General features: G+C 46.9%; 1 protein-coding gene across 1 annotated transcript in view; it reads right to left on the bottom strand.

The window, feature by feature from the left end:
• The window catches only part of ARHGAP31 (Rho GTPase activating protein 31), a 61,266-nt gene extending 33,768 nt beyond the window's left edge, over positions 1–27,498 (bottom strand). Inside the window, exon 1 of the mRNA XM_087757614.1 lies at positions 27,306–27,498. Within this exon, the coding sequence (XP_087613740.1) occupies positions 27,306–27,405 (100 nt within the window). The 5' untranslated portion in view covers positions 27,406–27,498. The remainder of the gene's footprint in view (positions 1–27,305) is intronic.
• Positions 27,499–27,762: the final 264 nt, after the last annotated feature.

Raw genomic sequence — 27,762 nt, 5'->3', positions numbered from 1 at the left:
TCAGGTGTGTGAAAGGGAGAGCAGGGGCCAACCACCTCACTGAGAGCCCAGGTTAATGTTTGGTATCAAGGTACAAAATAACAGAGAAGTTGGTCGTGGACCAAGCTCTCATATGGATGAAAAATTGCACGGCTGAATCTCACAGCACATATTTATATCTTTTCTTTTTATTTTGCCCTCTGTCACACTGATGGACTGATGCAGACTGACACTAGATTATGCAGCAATGTTCTTTCACTCAGGCCTCTCACTGATCTTGCCTCTAGGGCTCTCCTAGTGAAGAGTGGATATAGCAATTTCTAGAGGTTATTCCAAACGGACTGTTTTATGGATAGTCAACATCTTAGGGCAAAGAGCAGGGAAAATTGCTGAGGATCATTACGTATCACAGACAGACAGATGAGGAGCCTAAATACAAACCCGTAAAGGCTGCAAATGAGAAGTGAAAGGCAAATGAAAACAGACTTTTGAGAAAAAGTAAATAAGGCTTTATGATGTCAATCTGATTGAAAACAAACATGCAAAGGCACTAGCAATAATCAGTCATTATAGTTTGCAGCCAAGCAGCACAAAATCCATTCCATCTTTGCTCAGTTGCTGAGCATATATTTAGATTGAGTGTTTTCAGTGCAAGGCTGTCTGGGTCTGACCCAAAGAACCACGCTCATACAAAAAATCCCATTGAATTCAGCAGTATTTTCCACAAAAGAAAAAAATCTGTTTGTTCTGCTCTCTCTTACCTCTTACCGTGGCATGCAAATGCTAGCAAACGAGGTGAATGACAGAAGCATTTTCACCAGCTTTACAGGAGCATAAAATGATGGTGTGAGGTTCAACACAGAGTGGAGAATTAAGACTGCTGCTGGCAGTGGAAGATCACCTAGAAATGCTTCTCCCAGCCCTGCTCAGAGGAGGTCGAAAACAAGTCAGTCTTTATTGGAAGAGGATTAAGCTGTGGGTGACTGGGACAGCTGATGTTTGTCTGGTGAAACGAGGTGCTGTTCTACCCATCCTAAGTAATGCCCAGGGCATACGATCGCCACAGTCTGTGGGCTCAGTTTCCATGTCCAAGCACCATGGAGAAAATTCTGCCAGAAGCAGCACCTAGTCAGACACACATACCTCTATACATAAATAAATGTATATCTACGTATATATCAACATATATATCTGTGTGCATACATATATATATGCATTTATTTTTACATATAAAATTGTATTCATTTAGGTATGTATATATGTGTGTGTGAGAGGTTTCATGTGCATTACCAGGAAATCCATCTGAGAGAAACAGCTTTTTTTTAATAAGGTGTCCATCAAAGCCTAATACCTAAAGGTGGTATTTACAGAGTCAAAAGCTGCAAAAGTCTTGCTAGGCTGATGTCATAGGTTGGGGGATACATCACTACATGCTGGTGCTCTTGCTTGTTGAAGCTTGCCCAGCCAGAGAACAAGCCATTGCCACAGACATTTTCCATGCTCTCCTGTCCCAGGCAAAGTGCATTTAGCTAGTGCATTGCGCTGCATGTTGCTACTGTGCTGAAGGCCTTTCTGGGTGAAGTACTCTCAGCCAAGGAAAGCTATTGGTTTGGGGGTGGATTCCTTAAGCATGCATAGATTTCTACATCAGCAAGCCCAGAAACAGTCTCAGTGGATGGGTTTCATTCAGTAGCTTAGTTAAGAAGGGTAGCCCATAGAGTGTAGGTCATTTTGGCTACACCTTTTCATGTCCAAAGGCTGTAGTCCTCTAAAGTGTACCTTTACAGCCTTGATCACAGGGATGGTATTTTCCTTTCCATACACCAGGGAGGGTAAAAAGAGCTCTAAAAGAAGCTGCTGAGCAGCCTGGCTTCAACATCTGGATGTGGTGCTGCACCTTCAGGGTTTCTTTCAAAGACAGCAGGGAATACAGCACTGCTCCATCTGCCAGCCTTGTGGCAGATCAACACTTCGCATATGTTGCAAGAGGGCAGCTCGCTCGCCCTCCAAAGCCTGCGACAATCATCAAGGACAGCAGAGGAGGCAGAACAGCATTTGCAGATGGTGTCACACAGCCTCCCAGCCTTCTAGAGGCTGATGCTGGGCTGGGATTGTTTAGAAGAAAATATTTCCTGCCCTGCTGTTGGTGTCCACCTCCACCCCAGGATGTCCGCACGTAACTACTGAGATGCACCCAGCGCGGACGGCATGGTTTCTCCAAGGCTGACCTGCAAGGACTGTACCTCTGCAACTGCCTGGCAGAGGGGTAAGGGTATCAGAAACATAAACTAGTCCTGTCAGAAGGTCAGTGATGAAAGGAGGCATGATATGGCTTTTACAGGCCCTAATAAAAGAAGAAAAGAAATAAAGCTGAATAAAATATTACAGCACGATGCCATCTTCTTATTCTCCAAACAGGCTTCTATCCCCTCACCTAGTAGGGACAAGTCAGAAGAAATATCTATCTACATGCTGCTCTTCTTTTCTGCCCCCAGCAGGAGCGGTTGTCCCCATGACTTTTCTCCCACACAGAAAATCCCTCCGGTTCCACACGGGATACAAGTCTCCCCCTCCCTTCATCTCTCAATAAATGTGCCTGCCAGGGGTTATCAAGCTGAGGGTCATTCTCAGTGCTAACAATGGAAAAAAAAGCAATATCCAGCTGTTACTAAAGTAGTAAATCTAGTCACTTCACAATTACACTCCTCAGTTTCCAAGCCCCCCAACGGATTCCTGATACATTCCATATTTTGCTCTTTATTTTGTTTTCCATTTGGCAAAGGACAGGCTCCAAACCAGTGTGAAGAAAAACAACCTTTCCCCCCTTCCCCCTCCTTTTTTTTCTTTTTTTTTTTTTTTTTTTCCTTTTTTTTCACGGCGCTATCTCTGCTCCAAGTCAGGCCAGGTAGTGCTTATCATTTCCTCTGCACTGCAAACACCAGCGTGCATGCGTTTCCTGCCGGCAAGCCCCAAACCGCAAGCTGACATTGTTTTCAAGGCCCCCCTCGCTTGGAGGCAGGAGCAGCGCTGCCGCACAGCTCTTCCTGTTGATGTCAGGCCCCTCTTCCTCCCAAAGCAAACGGGCTTCCTGCCGGCATCTGTGTCCTTTTCCATGAGGACTAGCAGGAGCCATTTTCCTACACAGCGGCCGGGGTGGGGGGGAGCAGAAAAAAAGGTAGTGGAGAGAGGGAGGAGCGGAGGTGGATGGGTTTTTTTTTTTCTAGCAGTGTTGAAGAACATCTGGGGCTCCTCTCAATGAGGAGGACAGAGAAGAGATAAGAGGTCAAAACAATAGAGCTATGTCTCAGGGATGCCGGTATTTGCAAGTACCAGGGAAAATCACTTATTAGCAGAGAACATCAGAGACTAATTACAGCTGCCGATTTCCTACTGCTAAGGAATGTAAGCTCACAAAAGAAAAGCTACAGCCACGGCCCCCGTGCTCCAGTGGCACTGTCATAAGCTGTGGGAGATGCCAAGACCTTTACACCAGACCATTGCCTTCGTTTTTATTCTTTCAAATGGAGGAATCTCTACCGCTGCCAGCACTGTTTCATCAACAATGGAGAAACTGGACGACGATTGCAGAACATGGCTTATGCCAAGCTGAAGCACTTCAGCTCCGCAGACTGCCATTGCATGAGCCACTGCCCCAGCAGAGAAAGGAAAACCTAACCAGACACCATTTTGGACCTCCCTACAGTCCATGGCATTCAAGGTTTGCATTTGTCCCAATAGAGAAGCTGATGGGCTTGTCCCAGCTCCCACCAGGAGGTTATCAGTTTGCTGCACAGTGGAAGAAACAGCCCGGGAACGTGTGATGGCGTGCTCCGTCGTGGTGGGGACACAGAACATGAGGAGCACGAGGACCACAGCTAGCCGTGGCAGCAGCATTGCCTGCCCTCCACAGCGTTTCAGCCACGCGGCTCCCATGGCTGCCAGCACAGGGCGAGGAGCTGGCTCGCATTAGGACATGTTCCCCTGCAAGCAGATGTTTCCCCTACCTAGGGAATGACTGGGGAAATAAAGTCCCCCAGCATTTTCTATATCACACCTAAAACTACGGCCAAAACGGGTGGAGTGGCGAGGGGGTTTACTAAGGGGTCCCTAGCAATAACCAAACAGGTTATTAGGTCCCCTAGCAATAACCAAAGCAGGACCTGTCCCTTAGAGGCTCAGCTACTGCTCCTAATGGTCCTCTGGGGATGAGTTTCACGTGTATTTCAATATTGTTATAATGTGATTTTCTCCTTCTTTTCCTGTCTGTTGCCTGGTCACCTTCCTGTGTCACTGTAGGAACTAAGGGTTACACTTCATCTCTGGGTGTAAATTGCCACAGAGGCTGACAAAATTACTCCAGCTTTATGCAACTGTAGCCAGCAGCAGATGTGGCCCCAAGTCTGGCAGAGCCAGTGGAGTTGCAAGAGTGAACTGGGGCTTAGTTTTCCTCACAAGCAGAAATTCTTACTCAAGGTGCAATTGCAAAATCTTGACAGCTGGTGCGGGTGTAAGATGCAAAAGAAAAAAGCCCACCGACATTCTCACAGCAGAAGTTGGCCATGGCCACTGAAATTCGCAGCATTTCAGCATTTAGGCAAGCATTCCCGGCCATAGAAGAAGCACCATGCATGGCTAAACTCAGCTGGAGCTGTGCCGCTGCTCGCACATGAGAGCAGGACGGGGGACCGGGAGAGGAGACCTCTTGCACTTTTTAGGGAGCTCCAACCTACACAGTGCCAGTGACTTTTCTAGAAGGTGCTTAGCAGCTGGCAGCACCAGCTAAAACTGTGAGCGCTCTGCAGGATGGGACCCCATTTCCAAAGCTGTCCTGGGAGCAAAACCACACTTTGATGAAGGAGTGTGCAAGAGAAACAGGCTCCACCGAGCTCACATTTTCCTGTCGCGCTCTCCCTCTCTTTTAGTATGGCTTGCTATTCGTGAATGAATTACCTCAATCCCTCTTAAGCAATATGTACTGACCAGGAAAAGGGCGTGGGGATTATTAATGGAAAAATCCTTGAATCTTTTAGCCCTGTAGCATGGCTACAGTTACAAGGAAAACAGGATACCACGCTGCATATGGGGAGGAGGAAGAGAAAAGGAGCAGAAACTCTAATGATCTACAGGGACTGGCTCGTAAGGAAGAACAAAGTGGTGGTGGTAAATAGGCACAGCTGGCCCAGATTACCAGGAGAGAAACGAACGTGCACAATAGCGGTCTACATGCGGTGCAAATACCACCGAGGGAAAGGCCTTGTTCTGGATGATCAAGGGGTTGTAACTAGGAGTGACTGAATGAAATTACGAGGGGAAATTTAGGTTGAATGGTAGGAAAAATCTCCTAAGAGTGAGACACAGTATCATGTTGTAGAATTGCCTTCTCAAGGGAGGGGGTGGGAGCCATGCTGCCTGGATATTTAAAATTAGGCAGGAGATTACTCTGAAGGGAACGGTCCTGCACGGGCTGCTGTGACAAAGACAAAACAATCTTGCCGGCCTTCCCACGTCGTTATCAGGCGATGCCTTTTAAGCCACAGCGAGATCCCCTGGAAGAGCTTGCTGTGTTAAGTATAAAGGAAAGCATACAGTGCCAGCACTCGCTACAACAAGGGACAACCGCAACCAGCAGCTGGAGTTTAAATTGGATACTAAAGCATGCGGGAAGAAAGGCAACTTGAAAATCTTCCAGCAGAATGATTTTCCAGTGGGAAAGTGTGCATTTCACAGAATCAAAATGTTTCACCAGAACGCAGGGATTCAGTTTGATTTTTCAACCAAAGAAACACTCAAATATATTGTTTCTAGAAGGTGAAATATGTTCACTTCCATATCATTATTTCCAACGTGGTATAACCTTTTGGAAAATTTTTATTTAGGGGAAGTTTCTACTTTTTTATTGCGCTTCCAGATGTAAGGAAGTCTTGCGGTAGGGGAAGATGGAGCACAGCACAAAACAGGAACCGGCTCTAATGGATATCAAGTGATATATCATTAATAACTGGCTAGTCTTTGCTCCTCTCTTTATACTTCTGAGGGCAGCAGCACCGTTCCTTGCAAGCTGAAGCCCAGAATACTGTGTGTGTTTCTCATCAATGAACGAGAGAAAAAGGAGGCGAGTGTCCTAGGGTTTGCTTTTCAACCCTCGGGATACAAAAAACCCTCATTTGACATCTTCCTTGTATCTCACGTCCCCCATTGTGAGGATAAAACCCCAGCACAGTCTCACAGAATGTGCTTCGCTTCCATCAGCAAAAATCTAACCCCCTGGCAAGGAGTCATGAATTAACAGAGGATAAGTATCGTTCTCATCCCATAGGTGCAAAAAATGAGAAACAGAAATGAGCTGGCAGCCTGAGGTCATGCAATGAGTTAGTGGAAGAGCTAAGGTTAGAGTCCACAGCTTTGATTCCCACTCTGTAACTAAACACACAGCCAGTTTTCTTGTATCTGAACTCCTGGTAAATAGAAACTTGCCTTCAAAAGTTCAGAAGTTAGTAAAGCACGCAGAGATTGCAACTGGTTTATCAGAATCACTCACCCAGAAAGTCCAGTTGAAAAATCTCACACAGATGGGTTTTTCTGGGAGAGGCTCAATTCTTCTCAGGCTTCTAACAAACCAGAAAGACCCTTCCTACCCAAACTTCTAGCCAAAATCTGGACACACAGGCTAAAACCTCAGAAGATTTGAGTCAGCAATCGCCGATCAGATTCTTGGAGCAACCTTTTGGGTTGGTTGTCTTAAAAGTTAGCCTTGTACCAAAAGACCAGACTTCAGTACCCCTGTGCCTGGGAATGTTTGGAACTGGATCCACGCTTTGTGGCTTGGTCTCACTTCTAATTCTTTTCTTTTTTTTTCCTCTGGAGTGGTTCTCTCATAACTAAATACCACAATAATGGCAAGAAGCTACCCAGAGGCCATCTGGGGAGAAACTGCATTATTTCTGATCATTTCAGGGAAGGGAGGTTGGTGAGGGGTGGGAGGGGAGGCCTGAATTCACTGGAAAAAGTGTCCTGTCTGTTCACAGATCAGTTACACCAAACTTCTTGCATTCCCTGTCTTCTGACTTCTTCCATCTCCTCAACTATCCATTGGTTTCCTTTCTTTCCCTTTCATTTTCATTTCACAGGGCACTCAGTTTTCAGCATAATATTCTTCCCATGGAGACGAAACTCAAGCCCCACCTTTGGGACCTGGACCGAGGTCCAAAATCCCTCCCCAGCAAAAAGGCACTTGGATCTGGCATTTACGATTCAGGCCCATATCTTCCAACTGCATCTCTAAACTGGATCAAAGACTTTTGTTCCTAGCTTTTGTTCCCAGCTTTTGTTCCTTTCTCCGTTCCCTTGAAATGTCAGCAAACATGATGGCTTTGTTGATGCCGTCAGGGTGGTCTGACCGCTTCCCACGCTGGGCATGCAGATTGGGTAGCTGTGGAGCAGTCAGCAATTCACTGGGTGTCTCCTCTTGGATGTTGTTGTTCCTCACACCAAGGCAGTGGCCTGAAGCAGCAACACTGCCATGAAATCAACAGAAAACAAATCCACCTCCAGCTGCCCTGGCTCGCACAAGGACACGCAGACTGTTTGTTCCAAACCAGCAGCTGCCAATGTTGCCAGGAGGACAGGAAACCATGCTGGGAACTCAGGGCTCTCCTTGGATATTGGGATGGGCATCCACCCCTTCAGACATTCCCCACTTTGTCTGGAGGAAGACTCAAAATATATGCGTTACTGCTGCCTCCTGAGCCGACAAACTGCAGGGCTGTCAGAGCTCACAGCCCTCACGGCTGTTCTAGTTCTCTGCTGACTTCCAAGTGGAAATGGTTTCTCTCAAGTCCAAGTAGGGGGACACAGGCATGTCCTACCCCAGACACCTCCTGTTACCTCCCCAGATGCCCTCGGGACCGCTCTGAGATGACCTGGGACCTCCCTGGCTACTGGCTGTTCCTTGGTCACCCTGGCTGCACTGCAGGGTAGGGGCAGACAGCTCTGCCGGCCATCCTGACCCGTGTTGTTCCCTGCAAGGTTATCGGAGAGCCTGTGGGAAGTACCTGCAAAACGTGTCTGCCTGCTGTCACAGCATCATAGGGTGGTTCACAGGAGGGAAGGGGAAAAAGGCTATAAGTCAACTACCAACCACAGGCCACATTTCTCTGCCCCATCACAAGAAACCACTTTTAGCCTGCACTGGCCAGTAAGGGTTGCCTTGGCATCACTCCTCTGCCCACCTGAAGTGTTTGTACTAAGGGAGATCCTCAGGGCTTCCAGGACGTTTGTGCTGCTCTCTCTGCTTTGCCTGCCAATATGCTGCAAAATATCAGCCGTGGCTTCTCAGCTGTTCTGAAATAACGTGCTTGGCTTCAGCCTGGAGACCCTCAGTAGTGCTGCTCTACTGCACTTCCCTGGTAGCCATCACGTTAAGGATGTGATCATATTTAGGAATGAGCTGAGGCTCTTCCTGCTCTCTGCTCTGTACCTCTCCAGTTCAGTCAATCTTTTCCTACTACAATGCTTTTTCCCACTGCTTATTAATAATTCATTTTCTCCAATTACAGCAGAAAAGGGCCCTGGCCAAAGAGGAATTTTGCAGCATGTCTCAAAAAAGATCATATTTGTCTGCAGCTTGGCTTCATTTAAGGAAGGTCATTCTGTGGTCAAGCACTCTCAAAACAGACAATGCCTCGTCTCCAGGTCTCCAGAACCTCCCATCCAGGCACAGTCATCGAAGCTTTCAAATTGAGTGCTCCTCTGATACATATCCAACCTCACCAATACTTTCTTAGCAGTCTGTCCCACAAGAGATTTAGGCCAACACAATCTCCTTCTCTTGGAGTTGATACTACCACCATCTTCAATGCCAACTGCAGTCAAGTACAACAGTGCTGTTGACAAATCACCTAAAATTTGGGTCTTCTTTTCACTATTGACACCAGTTGTATCCTGGTGCATTCCTTGGTCTTCCCTGGAGCTAATTCACAGCTCACTCTGGTGGTAACAGGAAAAGTGTGGGTGTCTCAGAAGCACTTTGTCACAGGGGAGATTTGCAAGTACCCAAGTCACATAGACATTGGTTTTGTTCTGCTGTTTCACCAACCTAAACCAGAAGCTCCTTTACGGCTGGGAACACTTGCTGTATATGCAGGTTTGAAGTACTTCCACACCAGTTGGCTGCAGCATCCCAGATTTATACTAGTGTCACTGAGGTCAGAAGCTGGCCCGATGCCATGCAGCCTGTGCTTCTGGAGGAGCTCAATGGTAAAAGGCAGTATGCTGAAACGGAGGCAAGGTGTCAGAGTCCTGCAAGGTGCTGGAAAAACTTTCCAGAGCCACAGTAACAAAATGAAGACACCCTTTCTCTGCCAGCATGTGAATCCCTTATGCTTTTTGTGTCCCATGTGTTGGAGCACTTGAAAGGACACATGGGGTACCAAGAGCCATATGCTAGGGAAGGCCTGTGGTGCAACACAGCCCTGCACGTTCCCTTCTACTCCATAGCTTCATACACCAGAGGGCAGGTGGGCAGGGGATAGCCAGTCAGGCCAGCCGTGCCTCTGGCCCAGATGAGCGGATCAGGAAAGGGGCTGCAGGGAAACACATCAATACGAATGCATGCAGTGCAGACACAGCTGTCATGGAGTATAGACCAATGGTGCCCTGGGCACAGATGATCCCATGTAGAGTTAGAGCCTGGTTTCACTGCATGCGCAGCACAGACACCTTTGTGCACAGACACACGTGCAGCATTTGGGCCATCCCAGGTTTTAGGATGGCTCTGGGTAGAGATGGGAGTCAGTTGTACGAATCCCACACATAATGCACTATCCTTGATTTGAAATGCTGGGCATAATGGCATGATTTAGCAGCATAGCCTGGTTCACAACTGTCCCCTTGGTTTTGCAGTATGCAAGTAGATATTTGGGTGGATGATGTCTTCTTGGGCTCGGGCTGGAAGGGGAGGTGGCAAAGCGGGTGGGAGTGACAGTCAGGTGTATATCAGCAAGCTTGTCCTGCTCAAAAGAAACAAAGGAAATGTTGCAAAAGATAGTGACGTTCCCAGGGAATCCACTTTTGAATCTGGCTTGCCTGGCCACAGCCTGAGACTCCTTTATAAATCGCATCAGGAAGGCAGCATTGGCCAACAAAACACAGCAGCTAATCATAAAATCCAAAGAATATCCATTATGTGCTCAGCTAGTGACATTTTAAAGCCTATAATTTTTTGCATCTGTAGGCTCCTGGCCTGTAGTATTCACTCTCCCTTCCCTTGGAGCCAAGCTAGAGACAGATTCAGATAAAAACCCTGTAGCTGAACACCCCGGACTTCAGGGAAATTGAACTCAGGCGTCTGTACTTCAAATTCAACCCTGATCAGAGCAATCTGAGAAGAACCAGTTCAAAATGAGCTGGGCTCCAGACAGGCATCTTCGTCTCCCACTTTGGGCAGGAGACAGCAGAGGCCAGTGCTAGACCTCCAGAGTGTAATCCAAGCAGGCTCTTGAGATATGCAAAACTCAGGTGCAACTCAAGTCAGCTTTGTAGACTTGCAGACCTTTGTAGACAACAGATACAAGGTCTTTCTCTTCTGATTCCAGGTTTTGTTGGGGAAATTTCTTAACTTTAATTTGGTAGCACTTGGGTAACCTCAGTCCTCTTTTACACAACAGCCTGGGTACTCCTGACAGGAATCTTTACAGAGGGTTTGAAAAAGAGAATTGGAAAAATATGAATTCGGGAAACAGGAATGTTATAACCTTGCTAGCACAAAGGCAAAAGCTAGCACACAAATTTAGAAGCAGCAACAGCAAAATCCTTTGAAGGAAAACAGCAGTGATTTTTATTATTGCCTTATATGAGTTCAGAATGTTGCAAAGTTAAACAAAGCAATTATAAAGCTGGGTATTTAAAAATACTTAATGTTTCACAGTCTCCTTTGAGATGAATCAGGTATCCAAACATCTGGGGACTGCAAAATCCATCAGGAAACACAGACAGATGAGACACATCAAGACAGGAAGGTTCAGGGCTGCCATCGGAGAGACAAGGAACAGCAGGAGATTCCCGCAGCTTCTTTTGGGTAAGAAATGTTAGTACTACATGAATGTGTACACTAAACAACAAGAGGAAGAAAAAGAGAGGGCTAAAAAAGGTTTTTGCAAGTCTCCTGCTGTTCTGTGTCTTTCTCACTTTGCTCTGATCTCTCTGTACATGTCACTGGCTGGCAGGATGACTGCTTCCTGCTTCATGATTTCATATTTAATTCTTTCTATATAAAAGGAATTTAAAGGAAATTATTACAAACGGTTTGGCCACACTGCATCAAGTCACTGGAAACTATTTCATTACCCCTGACGTTTTCTTTTTTTTTTCCCCCTCCTTTTTTTTTTTCTCCTTTAAGAGAAAAGTTAGACGCTTTCCTAAACGCTTTCCAGACTTGAGTTATTCACAGATTGCATGTGGAAGGCAAACACAGCCCAGGCCTTGAAGAAAGAGGCTCTCACACTGGACACCCCAGTAGCTTGGGGCGTTGCAGGCAGTGTCCTCGGCAGTGTTTCCTTTCAGAGAGCTGTTGCTGCATGAAAATGCTTTGGGTGTAGCAATCCTGTGCTCATCCCACAGGCACTTCATGAAAGAGGCAACTGTTCCATGTTGGGAATTCAGAGAAACCTCTGGCCAGTAGCGGCTGCTGGAGGCGCCCTGATTAAAGCCCCATTGTTTTGCCCTCTCCAGCAGCCCTGCTGAACTGCTCCCTGATGAAGCCCCTGTCTGTCCAGCGGTTTGGGAAGAGGCAAATAAGTAAATACTGTCGTTGCTGGGAATAACAAAGATTGGGGGAAGCAACGAAAGAGGAAGCAACAAAAAAAAAATCCTTTAATGCACTGTTTCTTCAAAGGCAAATGCCAAGGAGTTGGGTATCTGGGCTGTGTTTCTTTTGTCTTTCTGACTCCTGGATCTTGCTGTACTAAGGGCTTTGAGACACTAACAAACACATTGCAAACACAAGAAGGGGTGTTGCAGGAAAAGGGCGTTGAGATCACACTTAATCAAACTTCCTTACATTTTGATAGCTACAGTACTACCGTAGAAGTCAATCATCTCTTTGCCTTTGCAGTTCTCTGCAGCCAACACAGCTGAGCCACACACTTCAGGCCAAGACCAGTATCCTGATGTTAGTACATGGCTGATGGGTTTCAGTGGAAAAAAACGCCAGCTTAAGTTCATCTCTTTGTACAGGTCTATCTCAAAGGTGGACGAACTGCATGATATAAAAGAAGGAACTTATTGGAGACTGTAAAATCAGGGAAGTTTTGATTCACAGCACAGGCTTCCAAAGCAAAGGAAGCTGAGGCACTGCATGCCTTCAGCAGGCAATGAAGCTGAGCACATTTAAAGGTTGAGTATTGCAAGCTTATCCAAGTGAGACAAAGCTGCTCTTGCTCACGCCCATAGACTCTGGAACTGATCAGAGACTGAAGCTCATTTTAACATCAGTTAGGCACCAAAGGGGGAATGAAAAAATGTAGTTAGCTGATGAAAAAATGCATCACTCGCAATGCAGTAACTCAATGGCATCTCCTTGCACTTTCCAAAACCAAGCTTGTTTCAAGGGCTGAAAGGAGCCAGAAATAATTCCTTCACCTCTCGTCCTGGCTCAGTTTTGGGTAAGAATCTGGAAGAGGAGCTTTGGATAACAAGAGTTGCTGGCACCATGAGCATCTTCCTTTATTCTCCACTGTTTCTGATGAACACTATTCTTGTCTATCCTCCAGCTGTCTGTACCCAGAAAAGCATTTCTTCATCTGCTCTACCCTTATAGCCCTCTCTCTTCTACCATTCATTTGGCAGTCTCCAGTTGTTCCAATACAGTCAGTTTTGCTCTCAGACTAGTTTTTCCAACCTTTGCCTCATCCAGTTCAAGCATATTGGGATTTCCTCACATGCTTTCTCCACTCTGCCTTTGCCCTTATTCCCTTTCCCCATTTGTCCCCTCCGGTCTCCTTTTTCATTTATCTGCCACACTTCTTCCCTCCCAGCTGTTTATTTGGATGCATTATCATTAGCTTCTATCAATAACCTAAGGTTGGGCCTGGTCCCAAAACCAGAATCAATTGAAATTGCTGCCGGTGACTTGTAAGGGGCAGTCCATAAGCCAGTAATGAACCATGTCCCATGGCGTGCGAAGAGAAAGCTGTGTTATTGCATATTCTCCCTCCTAAATCAGAGACTATAAAACGAAGATTGCAGTCTTGCAGAAAGTCTTTGTAGCACTTTTCTTCTTTTTTTTTTCTGTTTTTTTTTTTTTTTTGCAACATTAGCAGAACTAAAGACAGCATCCTGGCCAAATTCCAGTTTAGGGTAATCTCTTCTGCTATTTCAGATAGATGTTGCATTGTTTTTCCATTTCCTAGACCCAGAGGTTAGTTGGTAAATGGCTGTCATGTTCTCTTCAAAGCTAAAACATCACGTACGGGGGCAGAGGCCTCACTAACTCAGAAGCAAGAGCTACCAACCTTCCTCTCTAGGTATGTTATGCCACCCTGGTGTACCTTACATCTCCCTCTGAGGCTCTTGGTATGGGGCCTGCCTGAGACAGGCAAGCTGGGCGAGCTCCATCCTTTTCTGCCCTCACTGTCATCCAACGTGGCACTCCCCACAGCTGCAAGAGCCCACTTTTCAGTACTGGGTGATGAAAACACCCAGTTTTACACCCAGAAAACACCCAGAAATAATAAAATATCATAATAATAATAATAAAAGCAATAACAATACTGAGAACTTTGTACCTTCATTTGTGTACAAACAGAGGAATTCAAAGAGAAAAGCAAAAGGTGTGCTTTTAAGCTGCTTACATCTCCGCCAGGTCACCAAACCAGATGGGGGATAGAGGAAGCCAAACTGGGGGTGCAAAAATCTCATTTCACATGTGAATGTCCACATGCCCTTTTAGCCACCAGTCACTGCCTCGGCATAGGACATGGAGTGGACAGCACTGCCTGGGGCACATGTGGAGCTCTTCCCCATATTTCAGACAACTGTGCTGCTGGTAACTCACAAAAGTGCTCAGCCGAAACCGCTGACACGTGTCAGATCCCCCAAGCAGCATTACTGGCCTGGCCAAGGGAGTTTGAGGAGCCATCTGGCCAGGGACGTGGAGCCCACGTGCCAGGGGCCGGCCTCTTGCTCCCCGGGCCGGGATAATTGGACATTGTTCGGCCGCTGAATTGCCGCTCTGTCGGGCTGCGGGCTTGTCTCGTAGGGACAAGCTAATTAACATGCAAACTGCCAAGGGAAAGAGAGGGTCAGAGATGGTCCTCACCCCTTCATCTCCCCCATAATAAACAGGAGGTTTGTGTGCAACCACAACATCCCAACGCAGGGAGGGAAGAACGGGTGGGGAAGGAGAGGGGAAGGGAGAAGCTCCTTGAATACCTCCCATTCAAACCCAAATATGGGAGCCCTCGTCAAACACGGGAGAGGATTTTCCTGCTGTACCCAGCTTTTTGTTTGCAGTCAGTTCCCTGTGAACATGCAAGCAGCGCCCGAAGCCGCCCAGAGACCCCAGCGGCGGGCAGTGCCGCGCTTGCTGCCTTCTCTCCCTTGTCCCGCATCGGCCAAGGCCTCGCTTTCCACCTCCACAGCCCAACCAAAGAGCTGAAAGCACCGCAGAGACAGGACTGCGCTGAATGTCCCAGCCTCCACACTGGTGTCACCATGAGGTAAAGCAAGTAGCACTATTGCTATCAGCCCCTTTTCAAGGAGGCAGAAGTGGGGAAAGGGATAAAAATAAGGCACTTCACAAGCGATAATATCTTTCCTTAAGCACAAGAATTGATGTCAGGTGCACCTGCACTGTCCCCTGAAGCACAACTATACAAAATCCTTTCATATCCTGCAAACATTCTCTGTCAAGAGGCAGGAACATATTTTTCTGATTTTTCTCATTCTCCCAAAGAAAACATGCATGTCTTTTTCCCCTTTTGCTACCAATGCTCACTTAAATTTGCTTCATAGGTAGATAATGTTGCAAAGAAAAGCCTTGCTGTCACCCTTTGTCCGTCTGCTAAATCCTTCCACCATCCTGCAGTGAGTTCAAATCTGTAGTAAGAGATGCATGAAAAATCCCAAGTAGGGAACAATTATTAGGGCAGGAATAAGCCTCCAAAGCCCTCAGGATCCAGAGCTGCAGTTCACGTCTGTCTTTAATGCCCAAGGGCTAACATCAATAATTTAATGAGCGCCTTACATCCTGAAATATTTCACAAACTGCAAAAACAAGACTTACTCCACCCACCTCTTGGCTGGGAGGTGGCAGCCGTTGAGCTGGGCAGAGCAAGGCTACGTGACAGTTTAGGACACTGAGTAAAAAAACAAATCATGGCTCCAGCTGAAATTGCTTCTGGAAAGGGAATGACGCAGGACAGCGTGTACACATGTAAAAAAGTCCCTATCCCCTAGAAACAAAAGATAAACCAGAACTTTTTTTTAAAGGATCGGGGCCCTTGTTTTACACTCTGCCCAAATGGCAACTTTTCCCTAAAGGATGCCAAGTCAATGACTTGACTGAACTGACACTACACTTGCCATCTTCTGAATCACCCACCCCAGTCCTGCAGCAGATTTTCTTGGGCAACTCCCATGCAAGCGCTAACCAGACATAAACCTGCTCCGGGTGTAATTGCTGCAAGAAGGGCTTAAGGCTGAACAGCAGCACGCTTATTGAGCTGCCATGTTTAGGGGCCTAAGTAGTATCCAGTTAATCTTCTCAAATCTCATTATTGCAGCAGAGTGACAGATGGGTATTTTAGCAGGCTAGAAATGAGGACTAATTAGGAATCCTAGCCCTTCTTTGTATTTATTACATTGGTTCCTTCCCTGCCTCTGAAGCATGTCTATGAGCAGTGACGGGCGGCCGCCTCCACCGCTGCGCTCCGGCTGCCACCCCGAGGACAGCGGGTACGGGGCCACCCATGCCTGGCTGATAGAGATGGGGCTGCAGGAGGATGTCACCCCTCATCCAGGTTCTGGGGGACCCCAAATCGAAGCTGTTGGGATCCGGAACTGAATTTCCTGACTCAGATCCTTTTTGTGGCTTTACACAGCAAATCTTGGGCAGCAGTAGGTGACTGGTGCTCGCTACTGAGCCAGGAAGGAAGAATAATGGACTCAATAGATCAAAACCAGCTCTTCCCATTTACAGCTCTTAAGCCCGCCTTTAGGCGCAGATGTATTGACTTTGGCAACATGTGCCTACTGCCATCCTGGCAATAAAGTTATTGCAATGGGGGGGGGGGGGGGGGGGAAGAAACCCCTCCAAAAAATCTAAGTAAGGGGAACTGAAAATACTTAAGAAAAGGCAGAATCGCCCCCTTTGTAATCCTTGAGCCGTCGCCTCAGGCCAAACCCCCACACTCCTTTTAGAGGTTCCAGGACATTTGTTTTAACTTTTTTTGCTGCATTCCTCTACCTTGTCGTACTTCTGTTTTCCAGCCAGGACTGGAAGGGAGAGAACAGGATTATAGAAGGAAGTCTGTTGCTCTATTTTTCTGGCTTGATTAGAAGCAGAAGATGCAATAAATCTCACAAGAGAGTTTGTTCTCATTTAGCCTCTCATGTACCTGAAACTACCTGACCAGAGCAAGGGTAAGGAAAATGCAATACCAAGCGGAGCACACTAGGAAGATAAAAAGAGAAAGAGCAAAACAGTGAAGCTCTTCCCCTCTCTGATTTTGCATAAGGAAAGAAAGCAATTCAGTCCCGCTGACAGCTTATTTATTTCACACAAATTGCAGCGCAGATGCAAGGGATCCAGAAGGAGGCTTACCCTGCCTGATCACACCTCTGAACCTCCTGGGGTGTGACTGCCATCACTACCCACAGCACCATAATGAGAGATGAATAGAAAAACAAGCACTAGTTGCACATCGAGCAAAGGGTTTTCCGCATGCTGGTTGGCCCTGTTGTGCTGCCAAGCTGCCTGTCTGCAACAGGACTGACAGTTGCATTCACTGCTGAGATGGCAAATACAGAATACTAACAGTATAAAAAATATCCCAGCTGAAATATTCAGATCCAAATAAACAAACCCCTCCCTTTTCTCCCACTGTTCTGGGTTTGCTAAATCAGCATTTTTTGATGAGGCAGTGAATATAGGCAGTGAGATCAGGCACAGATCTAGCCGGGATTCTCATCCCTGCATCCCACATGTAGAGAAAGTTTGCGAGCACATCAGCACCTTTCAGGAAAAAAGGCAGTACCAGTGCTGCTGTGTTTGGTGAAAACCACGGTGGTATCCTTTAAATGAAGTTTGTACTGGAGAATCTGACCTGTTCTCCTCTCTAATACTCTGTAGGAAACAAGCTACGCAACTTAGTTACAGCAGGAATGCCTCCTGGCCCTTTGGATGTGCAATCCCTATTTTAGAGATGCAGGTATATCTCCTCTAACCATTTCACCATGTGACAGTATTTAATCGCATTACAAAACCAAATGCACACACGTTCCCAGATGGGAGAAAGCAAAGAAAGGACACGAGATGTGAAGAGAGCTTTGCATTTGGTTTGGGGTTTAGTTTTTGTTCTTTCTTTGACTGTACGGTGCTTTACAGAGCTAAACAAAGCCTCCTGTTCCAGATGATAAATCTTCAAGCTGCTCCTGGCCCCAGAGAGCACAGGAGATAATAGCATTTCCAAAGGCATTTAGTTAGCTGAGCCTTGAGTGGAGAAGAGGGCAGAGAGAGGAGCTGGAGATAAATGGCTATGAACCCAGCTCAGCTGCTCAGGGCATATTTCTGGGAGCAGCAGCCACAGCTGAGAATCCTGCACGGGGATGCATGCTTCCCGGTCCCTGTGCTGGAGAAGGGCATGTAACGCAGGCATCCCGAAAAGAAGAATTCCGGCCACGAGCCCCCGGTTCGGTGCACAGTGCCTTTGGGGTGGGCTGTACAACCCCCACCTGAGAAAGGTGTGCTGCTTCACAGCATTATTTGTAGGCTTTATTAATCCAAGGCCCTGCAAAGCTTTCGTCAGATGCAGCATATCAGCGTATTATATAAAGCATACATTAATTTGTTTGAGCTGGCCAGCAGCAAGACTGCAGAAACCATTAAAGAACAGCAGCTCTTTATAAAGAGACAATTGGTTTTCAGCATTAAGCAGGGCAGAAAGGATGCTTAACGCTGTCCCAATTGCATATTGACTGAAATTGCCAGCCTAGGCTGGGAGACCAAGGCCAACTTCGGATAGAAACTGTATAAATTACTAGGAACATCAGAAGAATTAGGAAGAGTGTTGCCAGCAGGTCGAGTGATGTGATCCTCCCCCTCTGCTCAACACTGGTGAGCCCACACCTGGAGTCCTGTGTCCAGCTCCAGGCTCCCCAGTACAAGAACGACACAGACTTACTGGAGCAAGCCCAGCTCAAGGCCACAATGATGAAGGGACTGGAGCATCTCTCATATGAGGAGAGGCTGAGAGAGCTGAGACTGTTCAGCCTGGAGAAGGGAAGGATCAGAAAGGATCTTATCAATGTGTACAAATACCTGATGGGAAGGAATGAAGAAAAGGGAGCCAGGATCTTCTCAGTGGTGCCCATTGAGAGGACAAGAGGCACAAATTAAAAAACGTGAGATTCCATCTGAACACAACATTTTTTCACTGTGACAGTAGTCAAAGGCTGAAGCAGGTTGCCCAGAGAGGTTGTGGAGTCTCCATCTATGGATATATTCAAAACTCAGCTGGACACAGTCCTGGGCAACCGGCTCTAACTGACCTTGCTTGAGCAGGGAGTTGGTTTAGATAATCTCAAGTCCCTTCTCCTATCAATAATTCTGTGACTCTGTAACATTTTCTGCTGCTGTTAAGGTAACCCTTCCCATATGCACATTAAATTACCTAAGTCCAAGCGGCTCTCCAGTCAACCCAGCACTGCTTGGAACTGGCACCATCACACATAGCATCAGCTGCTGGCACCAGGATGGAGGCAGGCTGGTTTGAGCCTAGGCCAGGTTGCTGCTCCCAAATGGGAGTACAGCAAACTGGGGCAGAGGAACTGAAGGCAAGTGCAAAAATCGTGGGGTTTGCTCTATCCCTTTTTGGTGCACTGTTAAGATCAGAAGTGCCTCCACTGGGCTGAAAATGGGGAATCTAATCCAGCTGCAGGGTCGTGTTCAAGGCAGGAGGGTGAGCCAGGATTGAGACTTCCCTGTCCGCTTAAGTGGTGTGTGCCAAAAGACTTCTAGCATTAGGAACTGAGCTCCTCGCTCTTAAGCACTATGATAGCATTGATCTGGCACTTGAGTGAGGGTGAAGTTTAGTATTGGTGTCTATAACTTCATTATATGCAAGAGCCTAGACATCTGACAACAAGCTAGGTCTCAAGCCCATATTAAGTACTCTTATATCTGTTATCACAGTGGTGCAGAAGACCAGAAAGTCTGCTTGTGGTTTCAGGTAAATATAGAAAACAGAGGGTTACATTAGTGAATTAAGTAGAAAAGTTAGTAATACAGTCAGCACAGTTGCCCCACGTTATTTAATTTAACACTAAATTCAATTTATGTTACACTGTTCTCTGTCTGTGTCCATTGTAAACATGCTGCAGATTTTTTTTTTTGTTGACAATGCAAAACACATTCGCTGAAGTTATCAGCAGAGAAGCTGAAGGCTCTGGCATACGAACAAAAGACAGCTGGGGCTTGAGGCTCTGGGAACGTATGGAAAGTAGACACTAGTAAGCAACTAGCAACAGTAGTTGCCCTTAAAAAAAAGTCAGTGGAGCCAATTAGCAGCCTTTGTATTGTAATAAGGTGTCTGTAGGTTTCCATGTCAAAGCTCTGAGTGCATCTGGCACCCTGTGGTGGTTCGGGACTGGAGGCAGACGCTGGTAGCTCTCCATTCTGTAATCACCCTCCATTTGTATTTCACACTTAGGAAAACTGCACCCAGTGCAGATCAGAGATCCAGTCCGAGCCGTGATGTGGGCAGTCAGTCTGACAGCCACTTCACCCCAGGCCCTTCCGAGCGGGACTGGGTATACCGTTACTGGCAGGCTGTTTTCATTTCCCCTATTGCCGTTAAAGGAGAAACACTGGAACATAAATCTTTGGCACAACCCTGACTGCCAGCAAATGTTGCTGCTGTAGAACTGCATCATATACGCAAAGCCTGAGTTACAGATGCAAGCTTTCTAGTATTTTGTTTGTGTCACGAGCTCTCCAAACTAGAGCCAGGCCTACACCAAAACTTTGGATCCAAACACCGCAGACAATTGAGGATCTCCCAGACTACTTGTTCACCATGTCTGCATCAGCCTATGTTGTACATCCACCCTGTGCAGTGCCAGCATTTCATCCGCAGTGGTTTTTTCCTTGAGCCTTTCAGAGCTGCGATACCACAAGCAGTGAAGTCCCTAGTCCTTGGTTTCCCAAGTTCAGATGAAATCAGCTGTTGCCAACAAAGAGAAAACATTTGCTAAATCAAAATACATTTTCTAATCTAGGATCTGCAGGCAAGACATGCAATTCATGCTGTTCACAGGGTGTGGGGAGAAGGCAGGATCAAAGTGGGGCTTAGTGCATGCAAACGACACGTGTGCCTCCTGCAGTGTTTGGTAAGGGAAATGTAAAGCAGGAGGCAGCATGGAAGAGCTCTCTGCTAATCACACAGCGCTAGCAATGGAAAGTCCATACGGAACGAGGAGCTGAGCTCGCAACGTGAATGTTTAACTGCAGTAACACTGTGCCACAGAGACACAAAAATCCAGCTCCCAGGAACCAGAAACAGATTGAGGAAGTAACACAAACATCATCCAAAACAAGGAGGAACAGAAGCAGACAGATGGCTTCTGCTCCCGTTGTTCCCAGTGTCTTGTTGCTCTCACTTTGTTGCCATAGAGCCTGATATCTGGGACTCATAACATGATGCTCCGCTTGTGAGAGCGGGTGGTGAAAAAGCAACCTTTACATTATTAATAATTTCCCCCTCGCTATCCATTTTGGCAGCAGAGTTTCTCACTCCCCTGTCCGCTGGACATGCCTTGGCAGATTCTGAAAGGCCAAGGAGCTGTTTAGCCCCCCAGGCCCAGCCCCTCCACCTGTCAATTCATGTACTCAGCCCCTCAGGGCCCCTCCGCCACAGCTCTCCTCCACTGTACAATACTACTGTCTCCCTTCTTTTGCCCCCAGACTTCAGAACCCGACTGTCCCTTTTGCTCCCATCACAAAGATGAGGGGACGCAGCCTTAAGTATCCACACAGGCTTCACGACTACAGCCAGGGATAGACCTCACAGGGCGCGGGTCACGGGGCTGCTTAGTATACCAGTAGTGTGAAAATGTAGAGCAGATTGCAGCAGCACGTCGGATAAAAAAAGAGGTCTAATGCTTTTCAAGCCAGCCCGAGAGGCTGTTCTTGTCCCCTTCTCCTCCAAGCCCCTGCTGCTTCCTTCCTTGCAGGAAGAGAAGTGTTTGCATAGGCTCAGAGTGAGGTAGGTCAGGGAAGAGACCTGGATTGAAAGCAATCTGGGCACAAAAAGAGAAAAAGGTTTCTTTGCAGCTTGATCAGTTCTTAAGACAGAAATCCCCAGAGCCACAGTTTCTAATTTTGAGAGCAGGATGAACGCAGCTCTTCATTCTTCTCCAGCAGCTTTAGTAAGCGTGTGGCATTTTCATTTTTCCAAGGGGATTTAAAAAAAAAAAAAGGCCTCATCTTTTTCCTCCTCATATTGCCATTAATGATCTTTCAGCAGTTTTCCCAGGACTTCCTGCATGCATCGCTCACCAAAAGCGCCTACCCAAAAGCATGGGCATGCATTCGCTTTGAAACATCAACACAGGAAAAGCAGCTTAAAAAAAATATACTAAAAGTGGACACAAACGCATCTTTGTATGGTGCACACTTACATGTGCTACAGACTGGCATGCACCCTCACGCACATCCCTGCATGTTCTCGTCCCACAAACACATGCAGCTGCACATGCAAATGTGAGGAAGGAAAGCCACGCGACCCAGAAAAGCTGCTTCACATCTGGGTAGCAGGTTTAACGATTGGCTCCGAAGGCAGCCTGTTCTCGAAGCAAACTACTTTCTTCCTCAGTGGCAGGTCTCGTCATCCATCTGAGCACGGACGAGGCAGCTTCACAATTAAACCCATAGCATCAAACTGGGGCAGATGATAACTTGCTAAGGGACTGTACCAGAACAGCCAAAGAGTATTCAAGGCCACCTTTCCTTTGTACAAAGCATATTACAGCTGAATTATTGTTACTGTTTTCCCTCAGAAATACTTGCCTGTCCTACAGTAAAGTCTTGACCTACTGCAGCTCTCAAAAGTGCTTAAGATCCTGCTTGGGGAGCCAGTGCAAGCCAGAACGACCATGTTTTTATGAGACCGCTAACACTAAATGAAAACTTTCCTTACTCAAATGCAGTTGTGACAAGGCAGAAGCAGTCATTGCACAGTCATGCAGCGTAGAAGAATATCATATTGTGGGCTATCCATACTGTTGTCTCCTTCCCCGTATTACAATCCAGGGGCTTGTAAGGGTTTCCTCACCCATCTCGCTGTTCTGCACTTGCAGACAACAGCTCCCTTTCCCGCCCCGGCCTCAGGGAGTGCTGCCGGGCAGCCCTGCTCTCTGCCACGGCAAGAAGGAGCCTCAGGTGGAGAGCACAAGGGGTTTGGTGGCTCCAAAGCTCCTCAAATGAGGCAGCTGTATTTCTACAGCAAATAACAAACAAAGCCAATAAGCAGCATTAGACAAAGAGACAGAAAGTGCTTGGGGTGCTACAGGCTCAGGATGAGAAGCATTGAGGGAGCTGTGGGGAGTGTGGGAGGGGGTTAAGGGGAAAAGCTGATCTCATTGCATCCCAACCAGACAACATCAGGCAGGAAACAGATGTGCAAGAAACCACAGAGGGGTACAGCAACAGCAGAATTAACTCTCCAGCAAATAGGGGAAGCTAGGACACACAGAGCTGATCAGCACCCTGAGAACAAGGTGTCTAATCTGAGATGTGGCTTTTTGCAGTCCTGGTAGCACCTCCTATCCCAACATCTAGACACCATCATACTAAAAATGAAGGAAATGATTCAGCCTTTCTCCAAGTCTTACCTCACTCTAAGCAAATAAAGCAAAGGTAGGTCTGAATCAGTAGCGCTTCCTATGCAAAAAGCTGGATTCTTTTACTAGCACAATCCAATTTTTATAGATGTTGTGTCTATTTCCATTAAAAAAAATGGAAGTTGTACCTGGTTGTGGACATGAAATCCCAGTCTGAGTCTCCCACAGTTAGAAGTACTGAGAAAATTAAAATCCATTTTGACTTAGTCCCTCTGACTTTAACAGCTTTGAATGTTTCAGCCCCCTCTCACAACATGTCTGTGATATAACTAGAAGCAAGACTAATCTTTGCGACTGTTTTCTTAGGTAGTTCAGACTGTCCTGCCCCAGACTGTCCTGCCCCAACCCTGAGTCTTGTCTTCTCTGCTGGCTCATCCGTCACTAGGAAATTATACTGTTGTTATTACAGGAACTGGGGACCTGACGTGCAGGTCTCGTTGACTTCAGTAGTGGCACTATGTGCTTTTCTCCTCTGGAAATCAGGCCGGTTATCGAGAGACCAAAACATGGCTCTAATGTTAATCCTTCAGGGCTAGTATCTGTTAGCTCCATTGCACCCATACAACACTTTAGTAAAGTTTGACACAGGAAAATGTTTCAATAGAGGAAATTAGTGCTAACTTCCTCCTGCATGGGTGCCTATCCATGCCCAAAGCCTGACACTGCTTTCTAGCAAAGCTCTGACACTCCAAAAGATCCCTTGCCTCCGTGTGTGGATTCAGTGCTGGCAGCGACAGAAAAGGGACTATGTGAAATCAGATGACTTTTACTCAGTGGTTGCCATCCACCATTCTTTTATGTCTTATGAGAGCTTTTCCTCAAATCCACTGCTATTAAAGTCATTGTTTGAGAATTCTAGTGCGAAGGAATAAAAGCTAATTTTTCCCCAAGTTTCTAGCCCTCTTGCCAGTAGAAAGACTTGAAAACGTAACTCAGATGCACACTGAAGTTTCAGAAAACAGAAAGCAGAAAAAGAACCCAGCACTGATTTTTATTTTATCTGATGATTTTTGTGGCCTGAGTCATGATTTTAAATGCTTGGGAGCACTGATAGCAGTCTGCCCCCACAAGGAACATGACCAGTCTCTGTGTAGACTGCCAGCAGGAAAAGGCCAAGTAGGGTCAAATGTGGTAGTGACAGGAACTGACTTGAAATACAGTAAATTCAACAGATCTGACCTTCGAACCAGCCACCAGACAGAAACATCTGTCCATCACCACTGTCCTGGGTCAGATCTGAAGAATCAACTTAGGGCTAACGGCTTTCCATCACATTTTTAGTCTCCTGAGCTACCCCACTATACCTGCTAAAGTCTTTCCATCTACACTGCTTTTAAATACTTGGCAGTTCTGCTGCAGCTTTTATTGTTTTATCATAAATCTCTTTATAACCAAGCCTTAGGTACATCTGTCTGGTAAGGGAGAGAGCAGGATCTTTTCACCCTTCACTGAAATATAGGTATCTCTGAAGCGGACCATAACAAGTTATTAAACAGTTAAAAGACAGGAGAGGAAATGCTGATACCTTAAGCAGAATATCATTCTCTCCACTGGAATTTGGCAACGACACAGGGACTAAGGTCCTTGCAGAAAGCACAAGCTGCTCTTCAACAACTGCAAGTATGTAGGGACTCAAGTTGTGCACCTCCTCCACAAAGCACCGCACAAGTAGTGCAGCACCCCCTAACTGTAATGGACATGTACTAATCCAGAGGGAAAAAAGCCAGACTGAATTGTCTACACTAGCCTTGGCCATCCCCTGTGCTCCCTTTGCCATCCCTAGCACCAGCAAAGCAGATCTCCACTTCTCTTCGCCTGTGTGAGTGTGCAGGACCAGCCACACAAAGCAGCACTGCAGGATGGCCTAAAGCAGACCTGAGTGTGAAAGCACAACCAATCTTCTTCTTTTCCAGTTAACCCTTCTGGGTACCATTTAAAACCTGCTTTCACAAAGGTCCACAACAAAACGTTGTCTGGACAGCAGCCAAAATGCTCTCCCCCTCCTCATCACTCCCAGATACCATGAACAGTCTTACGTCTTCATTGCTTCCAAGTAGGGAACAACCAAACCCTGCATCCCACCAGTTAAACACATAGTACAATCTAAAGCAGAGAGAAAGCTATTGCTTTACTTCTCTACCAAAGCCCCTGCTTGCAGGAGCACTGGCTTGTCGCTGGAAAGAATTCTTAGCAGGACAATTCAACTATCCCCAAATCAACCATCTCTCATACCCTAAACGCTCTTCTAATTTTGCTTCATAGTTACAGGTTGCAAGTTTGTGATGTCCTGGTGACATCCGAACCTTCATTTCTTCCCAAGACATCACTTTGGCATACTTGGCCACTTTCCTATTGATCCTGAGAGCCCTACCAGCAAAAAAATTAGCATCTCTTACTTCTCTCCCTGTCCCCACAAATTGAACTGTACCAATCTAACTTACACCCTTCCCAATAAACCTATAACAATTGAGTCTTTCATTTCTGGATCCCACGGCACTGGGCAACGGGATGTGCTATTCAGCAAATAGCAGTACTGCATAAAGGGAAAGGAACTTCATATTCTCCCCCACTGCTCCTCAGCACGGAGAGATAAGTAGGTTGGAACTGTGAACCATCCCACAAATGAGATTTGAGACAATGTCCTTCTTTCTTGTGCCCAAAAAACTATTTTAAAAAACTATGGGATTTCGGGTAATAAATTTTGCTGTTCTGGCCTAATTTCAACTGCAGTAAGTATGTTTCTCCTTTTAAAATCCCCCTTGCTGCCTCAACTGAATATACTGCCTGTGCCTGCCTTCCCTGTGTTGTTTTTCAGTGTTCCCGTAAACAGCTGCAAATTGTTCCTCCACCGCGGCAGCTCACATTAGCACTGGATGGAATTTATCTATCTGTACCTTGCGCTGGCAAAGTGGTATCAGTTCATTAAGTCTGTTATTTTTGCTGTTTCAATTCAATTGCCGTTAAGGGCTATATAAGTTAAAAGATAAGGTAATTGTTACGGACGGCTCACAATGAAATTGAATCACTGGTTTTCCCCCATACCTAAATAAATGCACATATATAACATTTTAGCTTAGTGATATATGTACTGCCCTCTTTGCTGTGCAATGGAAAGGACTACTGTTATGTAGTCCATTCCTCTGCCAGTGCAGTTCCACACTGTACTTCATCAGCCGTGCTCATCAGCAAATGAAAGACCTGATTGTACAGCCCTCCCCGTACAAAGCTGACATTGCCGCTAGAAGCTTTTTTTGCTCAGAGTAGCCTGACATTGGTAAAAGTTGGTTAATTTAAACTGGAACATAATGCTAAACCTGGAACATAAGGCTCACATCAGGAATGGTAACAGGCGTGTATTTATTTTTCCTCTTGCTAAACTGCAGGTCTTTCCGTATGCCAGACTCTCAGCTGCTTCTCTCGTTATCCAACCCTCTTTAAGAAAAATTGTTCTGCTCCTTCCCTCATCCAGGACTGATCATTTCAAACTCAGGACCCTCTGGCCTTATTGCAGTTACCTTTTGTCTAAGCTACCATATTCTCATCCGATATCTGAGGGCATGGAGGTCAGGGGGAGGAGGAGAGGAGAGAAAGATAACAGGCAGGGTAGTGAAAATATTAGCTCAGCTGCCCCCTGCACCTCACATCCATCCCTGCTCCACCCCAACCCCCAGTCTCTATCCTGTCTCCATCCAGCAGTGAAAGGACAATATGGGAACTGTAGTGGAGTCCAGGAGGGCAGATGGGATGTTCCCAGTTCCTTCCTACAGCCCTGCAACACTCTAGTCTCATGGACTTCAGGAGGATTTCCAAGTCCAGGAGGAGGCAACGCTAAGTGCAGTTCTGATTTCCGAACCTAGCTTGATGAGAGCCTGCTACCCCCTTCCATGGCCAGGCGGATGGGAGAGGGCATCACAACGTACAGCTGGCCGCCTCTGTCCACACTGAGGCAGCCCGAGAGCCCTAGCCCAGTCCTTTCCCCACACGCAGCGCTACTCATGCAAGGGTCATGCAGACGCGTCACCAAAGCAATCTTCCAATTGTTCATTCATTGTGAGTAACTGGGCAGTGACTCCACTTCCCGGGGATAAACCAGCTCCAGGTTGTCTAGCCCTCAGCCTTGGGAAAGATCCGGTTTGCAGTCCTACCGGTAAAAGAGGGGGGACGCGCGCTCTGCTCCTCCGCTACCAGAGTGAGAATAAAGAGGCATTTACCATCCTGCCCAGAGCTCTCCAGATACTCCGTCAGGTCGCAGCCGAACGCGCTTGCGGCTCCCTTCCTCTTGAGTTTCTGCTTGGCTCCCTTGTTCTTCATGAGGTTAGTCCCAAAAGAGGTTCACCCCCCTCCTGCCTTGCCCCCCTCCCCCCGGCCTCACGCTGGGTGACAAAAATCTTGCTCTTCTCAGACCACCGCCCGTGTCCCGCTCCCAGGGAGTAACATCGGGGGTCCCGTACAGCGTCCAGCTGGAGAAGTAAACATTAATCCCCACCAGATGTTGGGCTGCTCCTGTGGCAGAGGAAGGTCAGAGCGAGAGGAGGCTCCCCAGCCGGCAGCAGCAGCGATCATAGCCCGAGCCCGGAAGGGTTCTCATCGGAGGGAAGTGGGTGGTGGACGGGTGCCCACATCGGAGCTGGCAAGTTGGGGGCAGGCGATGGTAGGGGGGGGTGTCTT

The sequence above is a fragment of the Nipponia nippon genome, unplaced genomic scaffold (genome assembly GCF_047370975.1).
Source record: "Nipponia nippon isolate SJK-2023a ecotype South Korea unplaced genomic scaffold, ASM4737097v1 scaffold_2, whole genome shotgun sequence".
Classification (NCBI taxonomy): domain Eukaryota; kingdom Metazoa; phylum Chordata; class Aves; order Pelecaniformes; family Threskiornithidae; genus Nipponia; species Nipponia nippon.
Note: the sequence above shows the minus strand (reverse complement) of the source record. Positions and strands in the feature narration are given on the sequence as shown.